The following is a 22,044-nucleotide window of genomic DNA, read 5'->3' on the forward strand; positions in this document are numbered from 1 at the left end:
ACAGCTTCAGATGGCTCAGATTTTAAAAATCCTCTATGAGGACTTGTCCTGTTTAACATTTTTATCCTTTTCAATTTCTGTGTCTCTGAGAGTCTTTGGATCATTTCGTCATTAGATGCCACCATGTCTGGAGAGAAGCAGTGGAGAGCCAACAGCCCCTGTGAAATTGCTCGTCTTCAGAAAGTTCTACTTGGGATAGAATCATGCTGGAACTACCTGATCATGAGTTTACAAGAACAGTGGTTTAATTAACCCCCAACTCCCTTACCACAGCATTTGCAGAATTGGAATCTGGGGGAATATTTCCTCCTTTAAGTATTTTGGTTCAGCTGATTGCAGAAAAAAAATAATTACAGTAGTGTTATCTGCACAATATATAGGAAAACGCCGTGGCTAGTAGGATGCCCTTAGGGACATCTTTAACCTGCAGTTTCAGACACATCACGCCAACCATTTGATATTTCTCTCTCTCTCTCTAAATCTGCCTAGATGATTCTGAAAGGGTGGGAATAAACTTAGGGTCAAAAGGGAGGATACCGTAAGGAGACACCTTCTTCCTTCTGTACACAAGAAAATAGCTTTAGAGTTGTGTTAAGTGACGTGATCAACGCAGGATGGATGCCAATATGAATTTAAGAGTTTTAAACCCTTTGAGTGGCATTTTGGGTTTGTATAGATCACTGTGTAATGCACTTCTAGGGGTCATGTTAATAATGCTCAAACCGAAGTCCCCAAAGAGGGGCTCAGACTGGTGTCGTGGAATGAAGAGAAGGGACGGCTCTGCCCTCTGCTATCAGGGCATCATATAGTATTAGGAGACCGAGCTTGGTCCTGGATGTCAATCCCTATGTTTCCTTGAGGCCAGCGATTGTCTTATCTAATCTGGTACCCTGGAGCATCTAGCAGAATACACTGCACATCATCAGCACTACATGAACATTTTCAAATCGACCAGTATCAAAATGTGAACAGTTACAGGTTCTCCATACAGATTTGCTTGTACATAAACACAACACACACATTGTTAATGTGTACAATGTTAAGTGTGTAAAATCAGCAAGAGCACACCTTGTGCCACAGCTAAATGTTAACACAGGTTACATAAAATGTGGTTTTGGTTTGATTTTTAAGGGCATTTGGGGGAAAATGAAGAACATTAAAAAAAAATCTGTCTTACCATATAGATATTTTCCTTCGTTCAAAGCAAATAAAAAAGAGAAACAATTTTTTAAAATGTAAACAACATATGGCAGGACAGAAAGCAAAAAAATAAAAATTGATGTCATTAGCTTTAAAAATTCATACCTGTTATTGTGAAGCCACCTAAAAAAGAAAAAAAAAGAAGAAATGTTACAATTTATTTAACTTACATTCTAAATGACAAATACCAGTGACATCGGACTGCCTGGCCACCCATCCAAGATACAACAACTTGCCAAATTACATTTACAATTAAGAAAAATCGGATAACATCCATTCGTGATTTAATCACTACTCATTCTTTTAAGATTATGGGACTTAGTGCACACATTTCATTCTTGTGCAGACCTAAGCAATCACTGGTTTTTAAAAAGATCATACTAAACTAAAAATGGAATATTAACTATCTAACCTACATCAAAATGAGGCCAATGGCCCTACACAACAATCCTGCCAGTAAATCAATAGAAATAAAGGTCAGAGAACTACTGGACCACCTGACATTCATGGAAAATCACCTAGAGAAATGGAAAGGAAATGGAAGAAATGAAATGCTTACCAAGCTCATTCAATAACAGGGCTGTGGAGGAAACAGACAAAGACAACACAGAATAAGAGACCAGATGAATAATGAAAGTAAGAGGAATATCAGCAGAAAGAAATCCAGGCAGATCTGATTCCAGTAGTAGGAAGGCCCTGCTAACGTGGGTGCCTCCCAGGGAAATGTGGCATTGGGAATAGTTTCTAATAAACAATCCCAACACTAAGTTTTTGCAAATGTGTGTGACTTATTATATATGGATACAATTCCCCTTATCTGTTATTTCTTGGCATTTAATAAAACATTTCTACTATATATGTTTACATATAGTAAATGTATCTAGTTTACCAAATAGAGTAGAAATGTTTTATGAAGTTAATCTTAACTTCATTGGAGTGAGTCTTCCTCATTAAATATTGCCCAGGAGTTACTGAATTCAACATATGGAAGTCTTAAATCATCCAGGATCTCAGGTGTGACACCTTTTGTTCAATGAAAACAGATAAAACATCTTCGGAAATTCCATTTTGGCTGCCCTGCCTGAAGGAGACTTTGGTCCAACGTAAAGCTCTCCCTGGAGGTTCTATTTGCATGGTATTCCTTGGCCGTCAAGGGATGCTTATGTTTTTTAAATCCTCAAAACTTGGGTGCCAGGAATTTGCATTTATTTGTGTGTCCTTCTCTATGACTTCTGCATGTTATAATTAGACAATCACAATTCTTCTTGTGGACACATAATTCCATGGGGACTGACAAGGCAGGTGGTGGGGCGGGGGCATCGCATCCATAATTTGTCTTCCAGGTTATGTGCTTTAAACCCAGACTATACAGTAACACTTTATTTTGGTGAAAGCTCCCTAGCGAAACATATTATATAAATTTCTTCAGGAGCTGTGGCGGGGAACGCTACAATTCTGTTTCCAGCCCCATTTTCCTGCTAACGGTTAGTGGCATTAGAGGACACTTTCTAAAACAAGTCAGTAATTTTATTTATAGCGACAAGAATCCACTTGGAGGGTGTGAAACCAGATAGTGCTATCAAGGAATTTTAATTTGCCTTTACATGAGGGCATATTTTACTAAAACGACAATTGAAAGAGCTGTATCCAAGATGCTCTTCCTTTAGATAAAAGACAGTGTTTTGGAGGAATACATTTAGAAGTAAGTGCTTTTTTCCTGTATGCTAATGAGGCATTTTTGATCCCATCTTTGTAAGAAATCAGCTCAGTTTTCTAGTGTCTTTTCCTTCTGCCTACTGCCTATGAAACATATTAAATAGCCGCATTAAAATGGGTCCCCAGTGCTCCATTCTCCATCATTCCAAACGGCTCCTGTTACCATTTGGGACATGATTAGGTCAGGGACATACATTTTTTTTTTTTTTTCTTTTTCTGATGGACTCTGAAGTCAGTGAGTTCTTACAAATGTGAGATTAAATTCCCCCAAATGTTGGGTCTATATAGGAATTAGTCCTGTATATTTGATATTTTTCCTTACATGTAAAAGTATAAATTTCTTACAAAGTGGTCCATCTAATCATCTTCTATGCTAGTCATCAATTGTTTGGTTGCAATGAGTAAGAGCTATTAATGTGTAGTAAGCTCATTTTACATGTATAATTATGTAATCCCTTTAAAGTGGCCATTGTTAGAGGATAATTGTAGGAAGCCCTTGTAAAAATTCAGAATAAAAAATGATCTTTAAGGGTGGTATAAAATTCCTGTCCTTCCTTATCAAAAATAGGTGGCAGAAAATAGAAATAAAATCAAAGAGGACAAAGAAATTGGCTTCTTTGTTCAAATATTTTCCTAAAAATATATAAGTACAAATCAACTAAAAAAAATCTAGTTATGAGGATACTGCTGTTTATTTCTTTTCTTTTTTTATTACACATATTAGAAATTTGTAGATTCTATAAGGATCAAAACATTTCAGAGCATAAGGCTGGTTAGGCCTTAAGCAAGGGCTAAATTCTTCCTAAAGGACTATATCCTTCCTACTAAAGAAAATTTGTATGACTGTAGTTTCCTACATCTGGTCCCTTTTAAATGTCATATTTGATGATATAAAAAAATCTCAGGCCAAAACGAATGCTAGAATGTGGGTAACACTACTCTTCAAGGATCTTTGTTCTTATTAAGTATATATTTTTTGAAAATTGGGTTGTCTAAAGAAGCCTAATTATTGAATTCTTCTGAAAGTTCCCATTAGTTGCCATTAGACTCATCTGTCAGTACTAATAGGTATTAAGTAGTCTTTATCATGAACGTTCAAGGGGAGATTTAGTAGTTGGAAGTACATTTTAGAATGATCCCTGAGTAGTAAATACCTGAACACAGAAATCATGCTTTTAGATCATCACTTCTGAATCACAGAAATCTCTTCCAGTATTTCTTCAATCTGCTTTCAATCAAAGTTAGTGGGCATTTCCTTGAGGAAAATGGGCATTGTTTGGTGCATTTGTGAATTAGGGAAGGGAGATGAAACTGTTAAAGCTTCAAAGGAAATGAAGGATAGTACTTGGAGCCGAGGAAGAGGAGAGAGTTAAGTGTGAGAGTAGGAGACACGGAGAGAGAAGAGTACAATTTCTCGCTGATATGTCTTTGTATACTCTCACACCTTTCATTCCTCTTCTTATCCATTTTGGTTCCTCAAGCACAAGGGAGAAACTGCACTCTTTCTCATATTCCTCACGGTCAAATATTCTAATGGTAATGATCTTCCTGTGGGAACACAAGACAAAGGCAAAACAAATGGTTGGAGTCACACGCTCATGCTAGGTGTTCACCAAGCTGCATGTTACCGTGATGTTATGGAAGGGAGAACTGGCAACACATGGACCTCGCAAGTATGTAATAGGGCATGGCAGCTACTCTCAGTGGGCCCCCGTGACCTTGTCTCCTCGTTTGCCACTTTCACAAATGCTTCCTGCTTCAATGAGCTGGCAGGAAGCACCCCGACTTAGGAAGAGAAATCAGAACGTGGGCTTCATTTTGGTATGGCCAGCACCACCCTTCCCAGAAACAGGCCGGACTGACTGCCCTGAAGATTCGTCTCTCGGACCTGCCATGTGCAGAGGGGCCAGAATCGGCCGACGGAGCGACAGCCTGGGCCCGCTGGGGCCCGGGGGTGAGATCTATGCCCTGTTACATAGGTGGAGGGATGTGTGTGCTGTGAGCCACGTCTGAAGAGTGCAGGCATCCAGGGGTGGCACAGGCCAGCAGAAGCTGTTGGGCTCAGCCCTGGAGCAGCTCCCCCACCTTTCTTCTCACTCATCTCCACCAGGCGGGGCTCTCCAATCTCAAGGAAGAAGGTCTTGTTTTTCTCATACTCCTCATCATCAATTACCTTGACTGATATTGTTTTGCTGAAACAGAGAAGAATAGAAATTGACGAACAAGGGGAAGAGGAAAGAGAAGAGAAGGAACATAGAGAAGAGGAAAGCAAGGTTAACGAGTTGCACTTCCAGACAAATGGCAACTGAGAAACTTCTGTACTGTGACTCTCTTCTTCCAGGAGGGGTATGGGATAGGTCTGGAAGATTGGAGAGGTCACCCAAAGCACAGCTCCCCTGCCCAAGGCCATGGAATGATTTTAGGCAACATAGAGCACTCAGGACTCATAGGTTTATCATCACCATGAGAAGGAAAAGCAGAAGAACACAGATCACAATAATAAGAAAAGAAAAATATATTTATTTAGTAAATGCCTTAACCGTAGGATTGTCTGAACCATGCCCTGGAATTTACTCGTTTAGAACAAATCAGTAAATCACATCAAAATATCAAAAGAGGTTATCTGTGAGTGATAGGCTTATGGGTCATTTTTCTTGGTCTTCATTCTGCTTTACTGTATTTCCAAACATAATATTTTTGTAATAAAATGTTAGTAAAGTAATAAATGTATAAGACCATCACAAAATAAAATCAAACTCTTTAATCTTACCCCACCCAATGTCCTAGAATCGAACTCTTATTCAGGCTAGTCAGATTTTCCACCTAGATCACAAAGGGAAAATGTTCATGTTTTATTTGTCTTTCTAAACATGGAAGCTGAGGCCTCCCAATAGCTATTTTGAAAGGTGGGGGATGGGGAGTCATGATGCTATAGTGATTTTCATCCCTCCAAAGCTGAGTTTCAACTTTGACAAAATATACTATTTACACCACTTTCAAACCCCACCCATACACCAAGGCATTTAGTTAAGAATTTTTCCCGTAATCCATCCGTTAGCACTTCTAGCCTTAGGGTCCTCTGGTTGTGAGCGAAATGGCAGACTGTAGGACAAATGCAAATATTATGCAAATCTCAATTTCCCATAAGCCTGATGACTCTGAAGATATATCTAATGTTACCTTCTAATTAATAAGGGCTTAATCACTTCCTATATTACCACTTACTCAGAGCCCCCTAAACACTTGTTTGTCCTTGAAAAAAAATTTTTTTCCAGTAACACTGGCCAAGAACATTTCTGACTAAAGATTTTGAAACACTGCGTTTACACAGTGTACATACCAGTACAATTTCTCGCTGGTATGCGTAGTTTTAGTCATCGACATAAAGATTGGAGAGGTCACCCAAAGCACAGCTCCCCTGCCCAAGACCATGGAATGATTTTAGGCAACACAGAGCACTCAGGACTCATAGGTTTATCATCACCATGAGAAGGAAAAGCAGAAGAACACAGATCTGGTTGGTGGAGCCTGGCTAATAGGGTGCCTTTGTTTAGAAAAAGCTTCCAGTTTTATTCCCAAAGAGCAACATGACAACTCATTCAGAAATAAATAGAAGCAACCAAATAACATTGTTTCTTATTCTTGGCAAATTTAATCCTCTATTGTCCTAACAGCTTTATTTTCTATACTCTGAGTAGCTGATGAGTGTGAGATATATGAAGCCCCACACAATTTGTTTGCATAATAAAATAAGCACTGAAAGTTTATCTTTAGATTATCACTATTTACTAGGATAATAATCCTTAGAAAATGTTTTAGTATTTGATAACTGTGACACTGGAAAATCAAAGAAGAAGAAAAAGAAACCAGTACTTCTGTAGGTGCCTGGCCAAGACACCTAAAATAGATGGGATTTGCATAATGGCATATTTCAAAATCATTAATAATACCATCAGTAGTGTCCCTGACAGGAGGAGCCATTAAATTATAAATTGATTTTGGTGCTCTTGCATAGTAAAATGATGAATAGGAAGCTTGCCTATTAAAGGACATTTCAGTCCATTTAAAGAGGCAGGATAAAGTCAATCCTTATGAATTAGCCCTTTGAATCAAGAGAGGTAAAAATCAGAAGGGATTGCTAATGCTCAACTTTCGCTTCTCCCCCCAGCAAAGGTAGCAAAGTTGAAATTAACCAATGTAATTTTTAAAGGAACAGATCCTTAGGCTGTCCCTTGCTCACTTCCCAGAGCCTAATGCCACCTCTTTCATCACATGGGAAGTTACAGGAGATGGGGCACATTTGGTGAGGACTCCAGGTATAGTTTGATAATCAGCAGAAGCATACCTCTGTTCCTCACAATTCCACAGTGGATATAAATCTCAAGGATTGAAGGGACCTTAGAGGTTCCCCCCATTTGCACCCTCTCCCCCTCCCCCCTCCCCCACTGCCACACCAATCCCACAGTCACTGAGCTTTTGCTCTGTCATAAGGACTCCTTCTCCCTGAGAACACAGATTCATGCTGGCTATCTTTTGTTCTCTTTACCAATGGGATGAAGTCAAGTTTTTTTTCCTTAGATTGACAGGTTAACCCAAACAAGACCGGAACAGTAAGGCAGACACAGCCCTTCATCCAATGGCAACTCTTATGCTCTTATTGCCCCAATAAGGAACAAATAGAAAAATTGATGTCATGCAATTTTCAGCTACCACAATTATGAAGAAGGTAATGAGAACTTTTCACTTGATTTTTTACACGTCTCTAAAGTTGAATAGTGTACTATAAAAATGATGTTTTCTGGAAACTAGCAAAGCAGTTAACAAATCTTATGATAACACTAAATAATTTCTCAATGTGGCCAAAGTTTTTATGGAAATCCATCTTGGTTCCATTTCTAGGGGGAAAAAAGGATTTGATTAAGAAAGATCAGTTTATTGAGTGGAAAAATGCAGGTCATTCCTTTGATTTTTTTTTCTTTCTTTCTTTTCTTTTTTTTTTTTTTTTTGCAGTGCTTTTCCTTTGGTAATACTAAACCAACATCTATACTTGACTTCTCAGTCTCTCTCTTATCTGGTGGGTCTCAAAAGACCTGAGCACCTTCCAACATTTTACCAAGGAGTTCGTATGTCTGGTGGTGACTCAGGCAGATGGTGGAAAGGAAAGAAAGAGGTGGTTTTATTAGTGGAGGTAAAGAAAAGAAAAGAAAATTTCGTTAAAATATATTCTGATCTCTCCTCAGTAAGCCAAAGTAGCATCTGGGCCCCTTTTTCTATTTCTGCCTCGATTTGCCCTTCTGTGGTTTCTTTTTCTCAAGATTGCCCTTGATGTTAGAAGAAGTGAGAAAAAGATAAGTTTGGAACGTTAAAGCGAAGAGACTCTTCTTTTAAATCCCTGTGCAAAAGATTTTAGTGAGGATTTCACATATTTAGATACTGCAATGGCTGCTTTAAAAATTATTATTAAAAAAATTAAACTCTCTTTAGGCATACTGAGAGGTCAATGGACCTATGAGCACTTTACATTTCTTAATTCACCTGTCTTCGTAACAGCCCTAGAAGTAGCTTCTGCTACTTACCATTCACAGAGGAAACAATGACTCAGAAGTTAAATAACTCCCAAGGTCACACAGTGAGATTCCTGTAACTGGCTCCAAAGACTGATACCTTCAATTATATGACCCACAAAGTTCCTTATTCATTCAGCTGTGCAGTATTTTTATGACCACTTTAAAGGATCTGGATCATTATTTTAAATTAATATAAAGGTTTATTGTTTTATCCGTATGTTAACAAGGACTGCCTAGATTAGCAATGATAGAATTTCAACTCTGTTTTTAAAAGGAGAGGAGCACATCTATTTTATGACGGCTGTCCTAAAAAGTTGAATCCTTGAGGAGATAGAGGTCCTATCAGAAGTAATTGAAAAGTGCCATGAATATGTAGGGGCTCAGCAATTCTGAGAACTTTGAGGCACTAACCAGTAGCCTCCACTTCACGGGGGCGCTTGTTAGAACTACAGAATCTCCGGGTCCGCCCCAGACCCACCAAATCAGATCTAAATATTAACAGGATACCCAGATGATGCAATGCATGTGAAAGTTTGAGAAGCATGGATCTAGAGAGGACAATGTGTTCTTTTATTAAGTCAGAGAATGAATTAAGAGGCTGGTAAAAGCTGGGCTTGTGTTTTGGACCTGTCTGCATATTAGAATCACATCTGGAGCTCTGCAAACTTTGAGTGTGGGGCAGGACCCACTCAAAACCAGTGACATCAAACTCTCTGGTTATGGGGCCCCAACATGAAGAGAGTTTTTAAACGTTTTTCAGGTGGTTCCAGTAGGCAGCAGGGACTGGCAGCTGGCTAATGGGGGGCAAGAATGTATGCCTGATGTTTCAAAGAATGTATTAAATAAAGAACAGAATTGTGAGAAAGTCAGTCAAAACTAAATTTCAGATCTAATTAGCAATCTAGACTGAAACATGGGAGAACCATTTTGCTTTGTTCTTCACCAGTGTTCTTTTCTGGATTACACAGAGTATTTAAAATTGTTGTTTTCTCCCCTGAGGAAAGGCTGGTCTCCCCAGGCCACCTTCAGAGTATAGGTGAGAAAACACTGTCGGCTTTCTGGCAGCAGCGTTTACACTCACCCAAAGTGATTTCCTTCCCCACAAAGTGATAGGAAGTCTGCTGATAGGCTTTTACACAATGGAAGTTCTATTTGGAGAGTAGAAAAACTAAGGATTTCAACAGCCACAGAGGACAGTAACGCCTCATATCCCCGCGCTCAGCGAACCTCTGAGCTACGTCAGCGAGAGGCCACGTTTGTGGAGCTGGAAACTTTCCCCTTCGGGGCCACCACACTTAGACTCAAGAAAGAAATGACCCAGGATTGATCACATATGAAGGCAAAAGATCTGGCAACTTCTCTGACCGCACAGTGATGTCATCAGGTGAGGCAAATTTGAAATTTCATTCCCAGTACACCTGGTGTTAAAAGCTTCAGGATAAACTCCTATTACTCAAAAAGACAAGCCAACTTAAAAATGGGCTAAGGATCTGAATGGACACTTCTCCAGAGAAGATCAACAAATGGCCAATATGTATGTGAAGAGATGCTCAACATCACTAGTTAGTGGGGAAATGCAAATGAAAGCCACAATGAGATACCAATTCAAACCCACTAAGATGGCTAGAATCAAAAAGATAATAACAAGGGTTGTAGAGAACGTAGAGCGATTAGAACTCTCTTACACTGCTGGTAGGAATGTAAAATGCTTGCAGCTGCTTTGGAAAAACCTAGCTGTTCCTCAGAAATTGAAAGATAGAGTGAACTTATGACCCAGCAATTCCACTTCTAGGCATATAAGAGATTTAAAAACATATGTCCACATAAAAACTTGTAAATCAATACTCATAGCAGCATTATTCATGAGAGCCCCCAAATGGAAACAACCTAAATATCCGCCAACTAATGAATGAATAAACATAATGTGGTCTATCTACACAACGGAATATTATTCAACAATAAAAAGAAATGAAATTTTGACACACATTACTGAAGGATAGCAGAACACGCCATCCCAAAATATGCCACTTTGGTATAATGATAATTTGGAGCTCTAGGCACTTGAAAAACAGCAGATGTAGGGAGAGGTTTTCTCTGAACTCCCCTGTCTGCCTAAAGACCGATGCTCCAAAATGAACTTGATTATCACAGATCCTCTCCCTGGGAATGTCGTCAGCCATTATCACAGGAGAGGAGACTAGAAGTAGACGCCACATCCTGACAAACTTTGTCACAGTCATACCTCCCATCTGTTCTTCTAAGGATCTCTTCATCTTTCCTAAAAATCATCTACTTTCTCCTAAGAGGCCTTCATCCCCCACCCCATTTCCTACTAAGATGGTATTGAAACCTACATTTCAGCTACCTTAGAGAGTGACTGATTTTTCCCTGGGTGTCTCTCATGTATGCACGAGGTGTACATGTTAATAAATTCGGGTTTTTCCCTCTTGTTTATCTTTCTTTTATTACCTGGTCTCAGCTATAAACTCTAAAAGGTAGAGGGAAAGTTATTTTTCCTCCCCTACACTACAACACAGATGAACCTTGAAAACATTACATTGAATGAAAGAAGCCAGACACAAAAATTCTCATATTATATAATTCCATTTATATGAAAAGTCCGGAATAGGCAAATCCACAGGGACAGAAACTAGCTTAGTGGTTGCCTAGGGCTGAGGGTTGGGGGGTAAATGGGTGGTGACGATCAATGGGTATGCGTTTTCCTTTGGGGGTGATGAAAATGTTCTACAGTTGATTGTAGCAATGGTTACACAATTCCAAAAATACACTAAAACTCATTGAATCGCATATTTTAATTAAGTGAATCTATGACATGTGAATTATATCTTAACAAAGCTGTTATTTTTTAAAAAAGCAAGCTTCCACATAAATCCCTTAGAAGGAACTGTTTCTTGGGTGAGAAAAGGAGGTGAGAACATTTAGGCTTTTCAGTATGGAGTTACAAAGTTTGCCAGCCCTCCAGAGGGCCGCATGCCCCAGACAGGGAGAGCCACGGGCCCCAAAGCTAAGTGCCACTGCTCAGCCTGTCAGCTCTGCTGGCCTCAGTCCATCCCTTCCCCCAGGTTCCCCGCAGAATCCGTCCCTCCAGCGTCAAGGGCTACTGATGTTGTACTTTAACATGCTAAGCATTTCTCGTGGCTCTGGCCTCAGGCTTGCTTCCTTGGCTGGTTTCTTTTCCCCAAAGTACAGAGTATTATAGAAATGTCAGAAGTGGTATTTCCTTCATGGCATTTATTTAAAAAGAGAAGGAGAGGACTGTAATCCTAGGTCATGCCGCTGCCCCCTCATAGAGTCCCCAGCTCTGTTCGCATCACCTCGGGCATTTCCAGCGCCCTTGCTGGCATTCATTTCTCTCGGCCTGTGAGGAAGGATGGGCTCACTGTGGATGGCCTTTTTATCCCTTGGTTTACATGCCTGGCCCATTTTCAGCTTTTTTTTTTTTTTTTTCTTAAAAAATTGGTTTGATGAGTGGCTTGGGAATTTGGAGTTAGGGGAAGAAAGGGGCAGTCAGAGAAGACCCATGCATTATTCTCCTCATTTTCTGTAAGTGACCCAAATCAACTCGCCTGTCCAATGAACATTCCAAATTAGGATAAAACAGGCTGCTATTCATATTATTTCTAACAACATTCTCCCATCATTTTTAGCTTAAGAGAAACTTTGGGCATGGACTCACTTGGGAATTTGCTCAAGATCCCATGTTAAGATGGGTCATAGAGGAGGGGCCAGGCCATGACTCAATCTGTTGTGTCCTTTGATGACATGTCAGGAGCATCAGACCGGGATGCAGATTACCCAAGTTCTTCTCTTGGTTCTCCCACTTTCTAGCTGAGGTTTTCGGACCAGTTCTAGCATCTTTCTAAACATCGGTGTTACCGTCTATCAAATGCGGATAATACAACTCACTTCACAGTGATGGTGAAGATCAAATCACGGGTGTCATCATTCATCAACTGTAGATGATACAACTTCACAGTGTGTTGACAAGATCAAATAATGCAATGCATGCCAAATAATTTTGCAAAGGACTGTGAGATATTAGGAACAGTTGTTATTATTAGTTGAAAAGGAGTGGTTTACTCTCTAGTTCTTACTTGCGTGTTCTCCCAGCCACCAAAAAGGGTAGTGGGCTGATGGCAGAGGTGGGGGTCAGGAAATATTTGATGGAGTGATGGGCCATATGCTCAAGTTCACTCTCAAATGTAGCGAGGGATCACATCCCATATAATGGGCTACCCAAGTCAGGACCCTAAATTCAGAGAAGCAAGGGGCACAAGGGCTACTGGTCAGCTTCTCAGTCCCAGCTCCTCTAGGTCCCCTTTGACCACATCACTAGTTACACGGAGGGGACTGAAATCATGCTTTTCCTGGAGCTCCTGCTATGAAGCAGAGCCTGATGAACAGGGATAGTACTATTCTGTAATTTAAATAGACTTTGAGGTTCAGAGTTGCTAAAGTAGCTAAACCAAAGTAATTCTCCAGAAGGTCTTGTCATCCGTGCACTGAGCTCTGCGTTATCAAGTGGTAATTGAAATGATTGCTTCAAGCAAGGCAAGAGGCAGGGACAGCTAAAATCCTGCTGTTCTCTGGGGATACCAGGAGAATTTTACAGAGTACTGGAGTGGGACTTTTCCAATAGAAACTTGCTCTATTTCCTTTTCTTCTGCTTACTTTTGTAACTGAAAGGCCACCAATTTCTTTTTTCCAAATGCAAAATAGGAACCACCGTAATTCATTTTTGGTCTCTCCCCCTTTAGCATTGTCAACTTTAGTCTCCAAAGAAAAACCTGTGAGCTACCTTCCTGTTCCTAGAAGACTCCCTGGTCGACCACTTGAAAGAGACACTGCAGGGATCCTAGAGTTATTGTTCCAATAAAGAATATGCTAACAATTCTAGTATCCTCCAAAGTTCTAGTCTATTATGGCAGGCTAGTGTGGAAACCACATGAGTAGAGTGTTTAAGAGAAAATGATACGAATGTGTTAAAAAGTGACCATCATTTTGTGATATATAAAATCTACACCTGACTATTGCCCTGCTTCTCTGCAGTCAATAAACAGTCTTGAGGGTAGAGTCATAAAAATCCTGGGTTTGTTACCTAAATGTGCATGCTGAGACAATTTGTCAACTTAGTGAAAAATAAAGTGGATCAAGCACTGGACATCATGCTGACTACAGATCTTTTCTAGATTTTTAAAAATTGTTTAATAATATTGGCATTGTGCCATTTCCATGAGAGAGAGACTTTTAACCAAACAGTGGAGGGTCCTCATCATCTTAAAACTGCTTCCTTAACTTCCTTAAAAAACTTCCATAATTGTCTATAATCTGAGATCTTCGCTGTACTCCTTAAAGGGAATGAGAAAGGTCAAATTCTCTAGAAAATGTTGTTTTGACAAATCCCTCAAAGGTGAGGATAATGTTGAATACTTTGTGGCATGAAGCATCTTTTTGTTAAACTGAACACAAACATCTTTGGTTCTGTTTTAGAAGCTTCTGTGAAGTCCTCGATTTGCCACTGCCCTTTATAAGAATACGGAATTCAGTGGAATTGATGCGGTTGAAATGCAAAGAAGCTTTTGGAGTCCCATCCTTTTCAAAAGCTCTCTTCATATTGGACATTTTAAACATTCCTGGGTTTTACTGAACTTCCTCCAGAGATTATTTATGCATTTGGACCTTCCTCCTTTGTCAAGATTCTTTGTTCAAAGTGGAGTACCCCTGGAAGACAGTGGAAAGATTTCACTCCTAGAATGTTATAGAACAGCGGATAGCGTATGCTGAAAGCATCTCTATCCAAGAGAGGCCAGCTTTAAAAATAGAACACCAAGAAAGAAAGCCAAGCTTTCTTCAGCTTTTTTTATTCACATTCTTTCTCTCTTTTCCTTCCTCCCCTTCTTTCTCGATGGCCACAAAATATTCGATGGCAAATCAGTCTCTCTCTGCATGCATTCATATAAAATACTCTAAAAGACAAGATGCCACATATTTTCTTGAACAGAGCCAAACGAAATCAATAATTAGTGAATTGTTGCTGATTTTTTTATTTCACATTTCTGTTCCATGTCTAACGTTTTATTGCTATTTTACATTCGATTAAGCAATCAACCCTTATGTGTTCATACTATACTATAAATATGTTTTGGTTTTAATTTTGCATTTCACAATGGGGGCTTAGGGTTTACAAAAAATCAAAAACAGCAAATAATAATAATATTTATTGACTACCTACTCAGTGGGGTGTAATGTTAGAAATGCAGATTGGGCTCAGGTTTGTTCATACTGAAGATGTCATGGAAGAAGCTTTCCAGAAAGTCTATTAAACTATTCCAATGTTCATTTTTTTCCAAAAATAACAATTATTAAGGCGAGTCAGGACTCTGTGACCCTATCCATGGCTCTGAGTCATTGTCATTCCACAATATGGGTAGAGAAAATGACCTCCTAAAATACTTTCTTACGAAAGGGAATGAGGGGGCGCCTGGGTGGCTCAGTTGTTAAGCATCTGCCTTCGGCTCAGGTCATGATCCCAGCGTCCTGGGATCCAGCCCCTCATTGGGCTCCATTGGGCTCCCTGCTCCATGGGAAGCCTGCTTCTCCCTCTCCCACTTCCCCTGCTTGTGTTCCCTCTCTCGCTGTCTCTCTCTCTCTCTGTCAAATAAATAAATAAAATCTTAAAAAAAAAAAAAAAAGAAAGGGAATCAGGTTGCGAAATTCTTCTCTGCCATTTACTAGCTGCACCTATATGAATTACTTATTCTTTCTAAGGCTCAAGCTCCTGCTCTGTAAAGTGGTTAAAATGATGGTATTTATCTCATCTGATCGCTGCAAACAGTAATTGTGATAATGCATACAAAATGCTTAACCCAGAGGTTGGCATATATTAAGTGCTAAATGAATATTAGCTATTTCTATTATGACCATGATCAATATTGTATCAAGTTAAGAACTGGGACTTTTGGGAATGAACTGCCTATAACTCTTGCAAGTGGCTTAATCTACGCATTAGTTTTCTCCTCTACAAAAATGGAATAATTAGATCTATATTATAAGGTTGTTGAGAGGATTAGAGAGGAACACAGAATAGTAAGCAATCAATTAGTGATGGTTATCAAAATTATTATTATGGAGAGCAAGGAGAACTAAAGTATTTCAGTGAAGCTTATTTACTAACATGAAGGGGTAGGTTAGTAGAAATCGATAATACAGTCCTTTTAAAAAAAAATCAAATTTTCAGTGTCTATCTTTGGCTTTTGCTTTCCCCGATAATCTAGAAAAAAAAAAAAACTTGATTCTGAACAGAATTCTGTCCTTATTCATGTGAAATATCAGCAAGCCTGTATTTCATGGGCTTTTTTCACTAAATACAGCTAAAATAATATGAATTGCTTTCAGATAATGTGTGTTATTTCTCTTAAATTGCTTTTCCTGCTTATTAAAGTAATCCTTGCTCATTGTTGAGAATTTGACAAATGCAGAAATGAAAAAAAATAAAAATTACCCGTAAGGTCACCACTAGAGATCACCATTTAACATTTAAAAATGTTCGCTTTTTGCTTTTAAAATACACAACTACAGAATTTGGACTATATTGAGTTTGTGTGTGTGTAAATAAAATTCGGTGTCATGATTTTTCACCCAATGTATTTTGAATATTTCCTGTGGCACAAAATTTTTAAACCTTTCCTTTAGAATGGCACAAGGTATTCCATGAAATGTCTTTACAATACTATAATTAACTCTTTATGAATAGATTGTGAGTCATTGTTTTTCTCTTTGCTGTCCCTATCCATCTAGACTGATCTCTATTTTATAGGGGGAAATAAATAAAACAAGCCAAAAATATTATGAACATTTGATGCTTTCCTGTGGATGCACTACTTGGGATTAGTTTTGTTAGAGGTGAATGGTTATTTTCCCTATAATCTTCCTTACATGTGTGGGTTCCACTCTGGACTCCTACTCTAGGTGATAACCTTCCTCAGCTCCATCTTCTGTTGGCCTTTTTTGAAGTTCTTGTCTGCCCTGTAGAAAAATTGTACATCCATTTTTAAACAGGGAAATTCTCTTCTCAGTCATTACTAACCGTCTGGCTAGTTTTGCTGGAAAATTTTTTCAGGAATCATCTGCCAATGTTGTTTCCCTAGAAGGCCATTCTGGCTACCTCACTAAGCTCCTGTTCATTCCGTAGCAAATAATTCCTCATGCTAAATAACTCACAAATACCCACGATTATGCCCTTCTCCTAATCATCCGCTCCCGTTTGTCATCAAAATGGCATTAGTCATTTTCTACTCAAATTCAGCCCTTGCTTTCACAAACCCCCCACCCTCCAGTCTAGAAGCACAATCTTCCAATCCTTGATCACAGAAAGGCACGTCTCATGATACAGATGAGCAAACAGACGCAATGACATTGGCCAACACCTCAAAACTAGATAGCAGAGTCAGGATTAAAATTCATCTCCAGACTTTCAGTCCACATCTGGCATTTGTTTATTCTGTTATTATCCTAGTGTTTTTCTTCTCTGGTGCTTAGCTGGAATCCGATTCACCCCTCTGGAGGAAATCTTTCTTTCCCTACTCTCTTTTTAATGAAGTAAAAGCTGATGCTGATAATAGAAGGAAATGCATGATTTTCTTTGTTAACTCCCTGCCTTTTTATTGTCTGTCATGCGGATGAATGCTTTATGAAGTAAATGGCCCATACATTGGAAACACGGACTTGCTTTAGTAAGGATGGCTGTGTATAACCGTGACCTGGTGAGTCTTTGACATGAAAACAGTCTGCCACATCCACAGAAACACTCAGTGAAGAAGAAATCAAAACAAACCCATGGTCTTAATTGTATCTCAAGTCTTCTGGGCCTCACCGTTAGCAGCTGTCCATCTTGGCCTTTTTCTCTGTTTCCTTCCTTCTTCCCACCAGAGTCACGGCGTACCCCGAGTAGCTACTAGATAAGGAACCCGAAGATCTCTTTGTACCGAGATGAGAATGTTCAATAATTATGTGTAATTTTTTTCCACTTCAGAAGATCAATTTTAAAGGGTCCGCATTTTCTTAATTCAAAGAGAGTAATTATGGAAGGCATTGGTTTTGCAGCAATGTGGTGAGCCGTAAATGCTCTGAATCGTGTGCCTCTGTGTGGTGAAATCCTTCCTCAGTGTCTAATCCAACCAGGCAAAAATTAAAAGTGATATAAACTATGAATCAAAAATTATTACCAGCAAAATATCAAGGGCCTCAGTATGCCCCCTGCTTTGCCCTGCTGCTTTCCACTCTGTGCAAAACACGATTCACTGGCTGTGGACTCTCGCTGAACTTTTCAGTGTACTTGGATGTTTAAATCTTTCAGGTATCCCACTTGGTTTAAAACTGCTCCACACAGTTATTGTTTGGAGCTCATATTCTTAACAGAAGGGACCCAAGGCACTTTACAGGTAATCATCGCAAGAGAAAATCAGCAAGAAGACAATTTAGCTTCCTATTGATGTCAGCAATTTAAAGCTTAAAATCAAAATTAACCAAAAGCAGAATAGAGTTTATTGGCTTTGAACTGAAAATGCGTTTTGCCTTTTTCCCTTTTATGTTTTTTTGTTTGTAATGGAAGTTTTCCAGTTAGACTTTCCAGAACCAGAACAGGTTTACAGAACGTGAATAATGCCATTGTTTAACAAAATTGAACCACTAGACCAAACACAGTGAGAAAGTACTTGGTGAGCAATTCTTGGATTAATTACAGGGCTTCTGATGAGATGCATTTAAAAATGCACATCGATTTTAGGAGGAAATCTGTAAGTAGGCTTTTACATTTTTTTTTTAATTTTTAATTTTGTAATGGATTGTATGTTGTTCACGGTTAGCGCTCAAAAAGCAAATCCTCATCATTATTTCATCTTTTGACCCAGGTGTAATCTTCTTACAGGGAAAGGTTATTGTTGTTATGATTTGTGCTATTTGACAAATTCTCTAGAAAGTCTGCACTTTTGTTCAGAGACTCTGGTAGGTGGAGAGGACATATGATATCTAGACCGGTACTGGTGGCACTGACGGATTTATAGCTGTTAGCTGTAACTATATAAACGTAACAGCTCTTAGCACCATGACCTTGGTCAATTCACTTTCCCTCTCCAAATTTCTTTTTTTTATAAAGATTTTATTTTATTTATTTGAGAGAGAGAGTGAGAGAGAGAGCACAAGAAGGGTAGGGTCAGAGGGAAAAGCAGACTCTCCGCTGAGCAAGGAGCCTGATGCGGGACTCGATCCTGGGACTCCGGGATCATGACCTGAGCCAAAGGCAGACACTTAACCAACTGAGCCACCCAGGTGCCCTCCCTCTCCAAATTTCAATTTCATCAAATGTAAAGTGAGAACCCCCCAGGGCTGACATGAAAAACAAATGAAGGATGGGGTGGCTGGGTGATGGACATTGGGGAGGGTATGTGCTATGGTGAGCGCTGTGAATTGTGTAAGACTGATGAATCACAGAGCTGTACCCCTGAAATAAATAACACATAATATGTTAATTAAAAAAAAAGAAAAACAAATGAAATACTGTATATGAAAGAGCCTTTCCCACTGGAAGCATTTTCAAACGTCAGGTGCTTTTATTATTACTACCTAGTTTCATCTTCTTATTTCACAACTGAGCAAACTTGGGTCTCTTGATTCCAACCATTTTTCCATTAGAGCTTCCTCAGCTCCACTCTAAAATATGGATAGGGTATTAATATTAATCTTCCAATATTCATTTTGGAAAAGAACAGTTTACTGTGTGAACAGTCAGGCACTAATATCAGACGCCTATCCATGGATCTCCTTTCAGAGTTGTTTTATATTTATATCACTAAAACATAGAAATTATAGCAGCAGATAAAATTGACTGCTAGAACATGAGCTAATACTTTATTACATATGTATTATGATACTGTCCTATTGGATTTTAACACTTCTATTAACTTTTATTATATAGAATTAGATTTAACTCATTATTAATTATAATATATGGTTCATTTAATAAAATGGAGAAATAAGGGAGGCATGAGAGTACATCTCACGGACTGACCTATGTATCCTGAGTAAATCTTACTAATTCAGTAGAAATAAGAATTTTTTAGTATTTTGTACTAATTAGATCAGAGAAGCCTTAAAAGTTTATTTATGGATTTTCCTCGTTATATTAACTTGCTGTCTCGGTGTAACATTCCTAGGGCCTGAATACTTTTTTCTATTAAATCATCTTTGAGTTTCTAGAATAATCAAAATGTTCTCCATAGTTTTAACTAAATTTCTTTCATGAGGTCAGACTTCCTGATATAGGTATTCAAAGTTTAGTGAAGATGGTGGTAAATTGAAGAGAATCCATAAAAACAGTTCTGGGTCTTCAGAGCCCCCCAGATGTAAAATTTTTTGTCCAAGCCACCCGTGCTCTATAGCAACGCAGCTGCCAAGAGCCAGGATACCAGTAGGTATGTCACGTGTGTCCCTCATGACAGTGAGCAGTGCCTGCATGAGGTATTTGCTTAATAGACATTTGTGATGACACAGCTATTCTCACTGTCACACATTTGTACTTGAGTCTGTATTGCTCTATCAAGGTCTCTGAGATTTCTTGGTAAAAAGCAGCCCACATATTTTTTAGATAAAAAGACAGGCTCCTTCGTGTGGATTTGGCCATGAGAGTGAGCAAAATGGGCAGTGTGTAGGGGATTCATGCTCATGACTTGGACCTCACCATGAAGGGCCAGGTGAAGTTATCAGGCATACTTCAGATTCCTATGGCATGTTATTCCATCCAGCCATTCCACAGACCTTTACCTAGTATTCAACTATGTGTCAGATCCACGATTGGTGTCAGGGATAGAAAGAAGAATAGGAAGCCACAGCTTAGAGGGGGGGACAGGCATGGAAACCAAAGGTCACCTACCTCCTTATGTGCTACGTAGAAGCCAGGGCTTTGTGCAGAGGGAGCTCAGAGGGTGGGGAATTTCACAAATGACAGGAATAACTGGACTGGGTCTTAAAGGAAGAGTAGAGTTTTGCCAGGCAGAAATACATTTAGGCTCAAAAAGAGGAAACACAAACAAACCTGGTGCAAATAACAGAGAAATGAAAAAGCATGAGAAGTGTGAGGTGCTGCTGGGCTCCTCTTTTGGTGCTCATGTAGGCGGAGGAGGATTGATGGGAGACGAACGAGGAAAGAGGGCTTGGAGTCAGAAGAAATGCTGTCATGTGGGCACAATCTTGTAACAAAGAGCCAATGGACCTTTTTGATTATGGGCTGCCATGATCAATTTTGACCTTAAGGACAATCAGTCTTACTGAGTAGAGCTTATGTTGCAGAGGAATAGAATGAAAGTGAAGGAGAGCACAGAGAAGCAGCCATGGAGAAAATGCCATGGATTTCTGGATGGGCAGAATCTAACGTCCCTGCCAGATTAGCTGGCCAGGTACCCTGCCTGCAGCACGTTTTGAGAAATTGGCCCCCAGCCTCTAGTCTACATCTGTCAGAGCTGAGGAAATAGAAATTGCTTTAATGTTTTAATTTCTTTTCTGCAACCTCTCCTTCCTGAAAACTTGTCTGTGGGTTAGAGAAAACAAATTGAAATTCCATGAAATGGTCTCTCTGAGCTCCTCCTTTCTCATGCAACAATCAATTTCTTACAGCAAGGTGGGCGTCGTAAAGTACAAATTCTGCTGGAGAAAACATCAGATTGTAAAGCTGAGCTGATTTTCATGAACAGAAAATCTAATTATCTGCCATCAATTCAGGTCTGGGCACATCTTTCATTTTATTTTTATCAGGTGTGAGTGGTTTTGGCAAGCTTTATGACAAAATATCTAGATGTACACATTGAGTTTTTAAATGAAAGTATCAAAAACTAAAGTCTCGGGTTAATGAATTACATGGAAAATTGCTGTCACATTACATTATCTTATACAGTATTGGCAGGAGGATTGGTGAGAGAATTACAACCAAAATGATGTAATGAATTAGAAATTTACAAGTTGGGGTGTGGAAAGGGTAAAAAGAATATGATTCTGCTGATACAGTGAGCAGTCACTAAGAAAAGTGATTGATTCTTAAGTTACTTAGGAGGCTGTGTGTGTGTGTGTGTGTGTGCGCACGTGCATACAAGTGCACACAGAGAGAAGAGAGAGAGGGAGACAGAGAAAGAGGAAACAGAAAGAATAAAGTGTCTTGAGGTTTCTGATGAGAAATAGCGATTTACTGTAGGAGGCAAATGAGATGTAAGAAGATAGAAGGCATGAATAAAATGACATCTGCTCCTTGCTCTTCTTTGTTTAGGCAGACAGGAGCAGTGAGAGGTTGAAGGCAAAAGAGATAACAAGGGTTCAGCAGCAGTAGTTGGGGTCATGTCCGAGGGCCTGACTTGATCACAGACTGGACTATCGGGACTGGGGAAGAGGTCAGAATCTGATGATCAACAAGCTTATTGTGATGATAGGCTAGGCTAGGCTAGAGGGCTAGGCTAGGGTTTCTAAAATCCCTCCTACTTCACGTGGGGGCGGGGCGGGG

General features: G+C 39.4%; 1 protein-coding gene across 16 annotated transcripts in view; it reads right to left on the bottom strand.

Moving 5' to 3' along the window:
* The window catches only part of SLC8A1 (solute carrier family 8 member A1), a 380,628-nt gene that overhangs the window by 77,641 nt on the left and 280,943 nt on the right, over positions 1-22,044 (bottom strand). For 11 of the 16 annotated variants that reach the window (XR_013441666.1, XM_078056234.1, XM_078056227.1 and 8 more), the window contains 3 exons: positions 5,002-5,108; positions 1,760-1,780; positions 1,306-1,323 (listed from right to left, as the gene is read on the bottom strand). Coding sequence is in view for 15 of the 16 variants with exons in the window: in XM_078056234.1 (XP_077912360.1) it covers positions 1,306-1,323; positions 1,760-1,780; positions 5,002-5,108 (146 nt within the window). In the remaining variant the exon portion in view is untranslated. Of the gene's footprint in view, positions 1-1,177; positions 1,193-1,305; positions 1,324-1,759; positions 1,781-4,360; positions 4,465-5,001; positions 5,109-22,044 lie in introns of all 16 variants that reach the window. The other 5 variants (XM_078056225.1, XM_078056236.1, XM_078056237.1 and 2 more) reach the window with 4 other exon arrangements.

Source organism: Halichoerus grypus, chromosome 10 (assembly GCF_964656455.1).
Source record: "Halichoerus grypus chromosome 10, mHalGry1.hap1.1, whole genome shotgun sequence".
Taxonomy (NCBI): Eukaryota; Metazoa; Chordata; class Mammalia; order Carnivora; family Phocidae; genus Halichoerus; species Halichoerus grypus.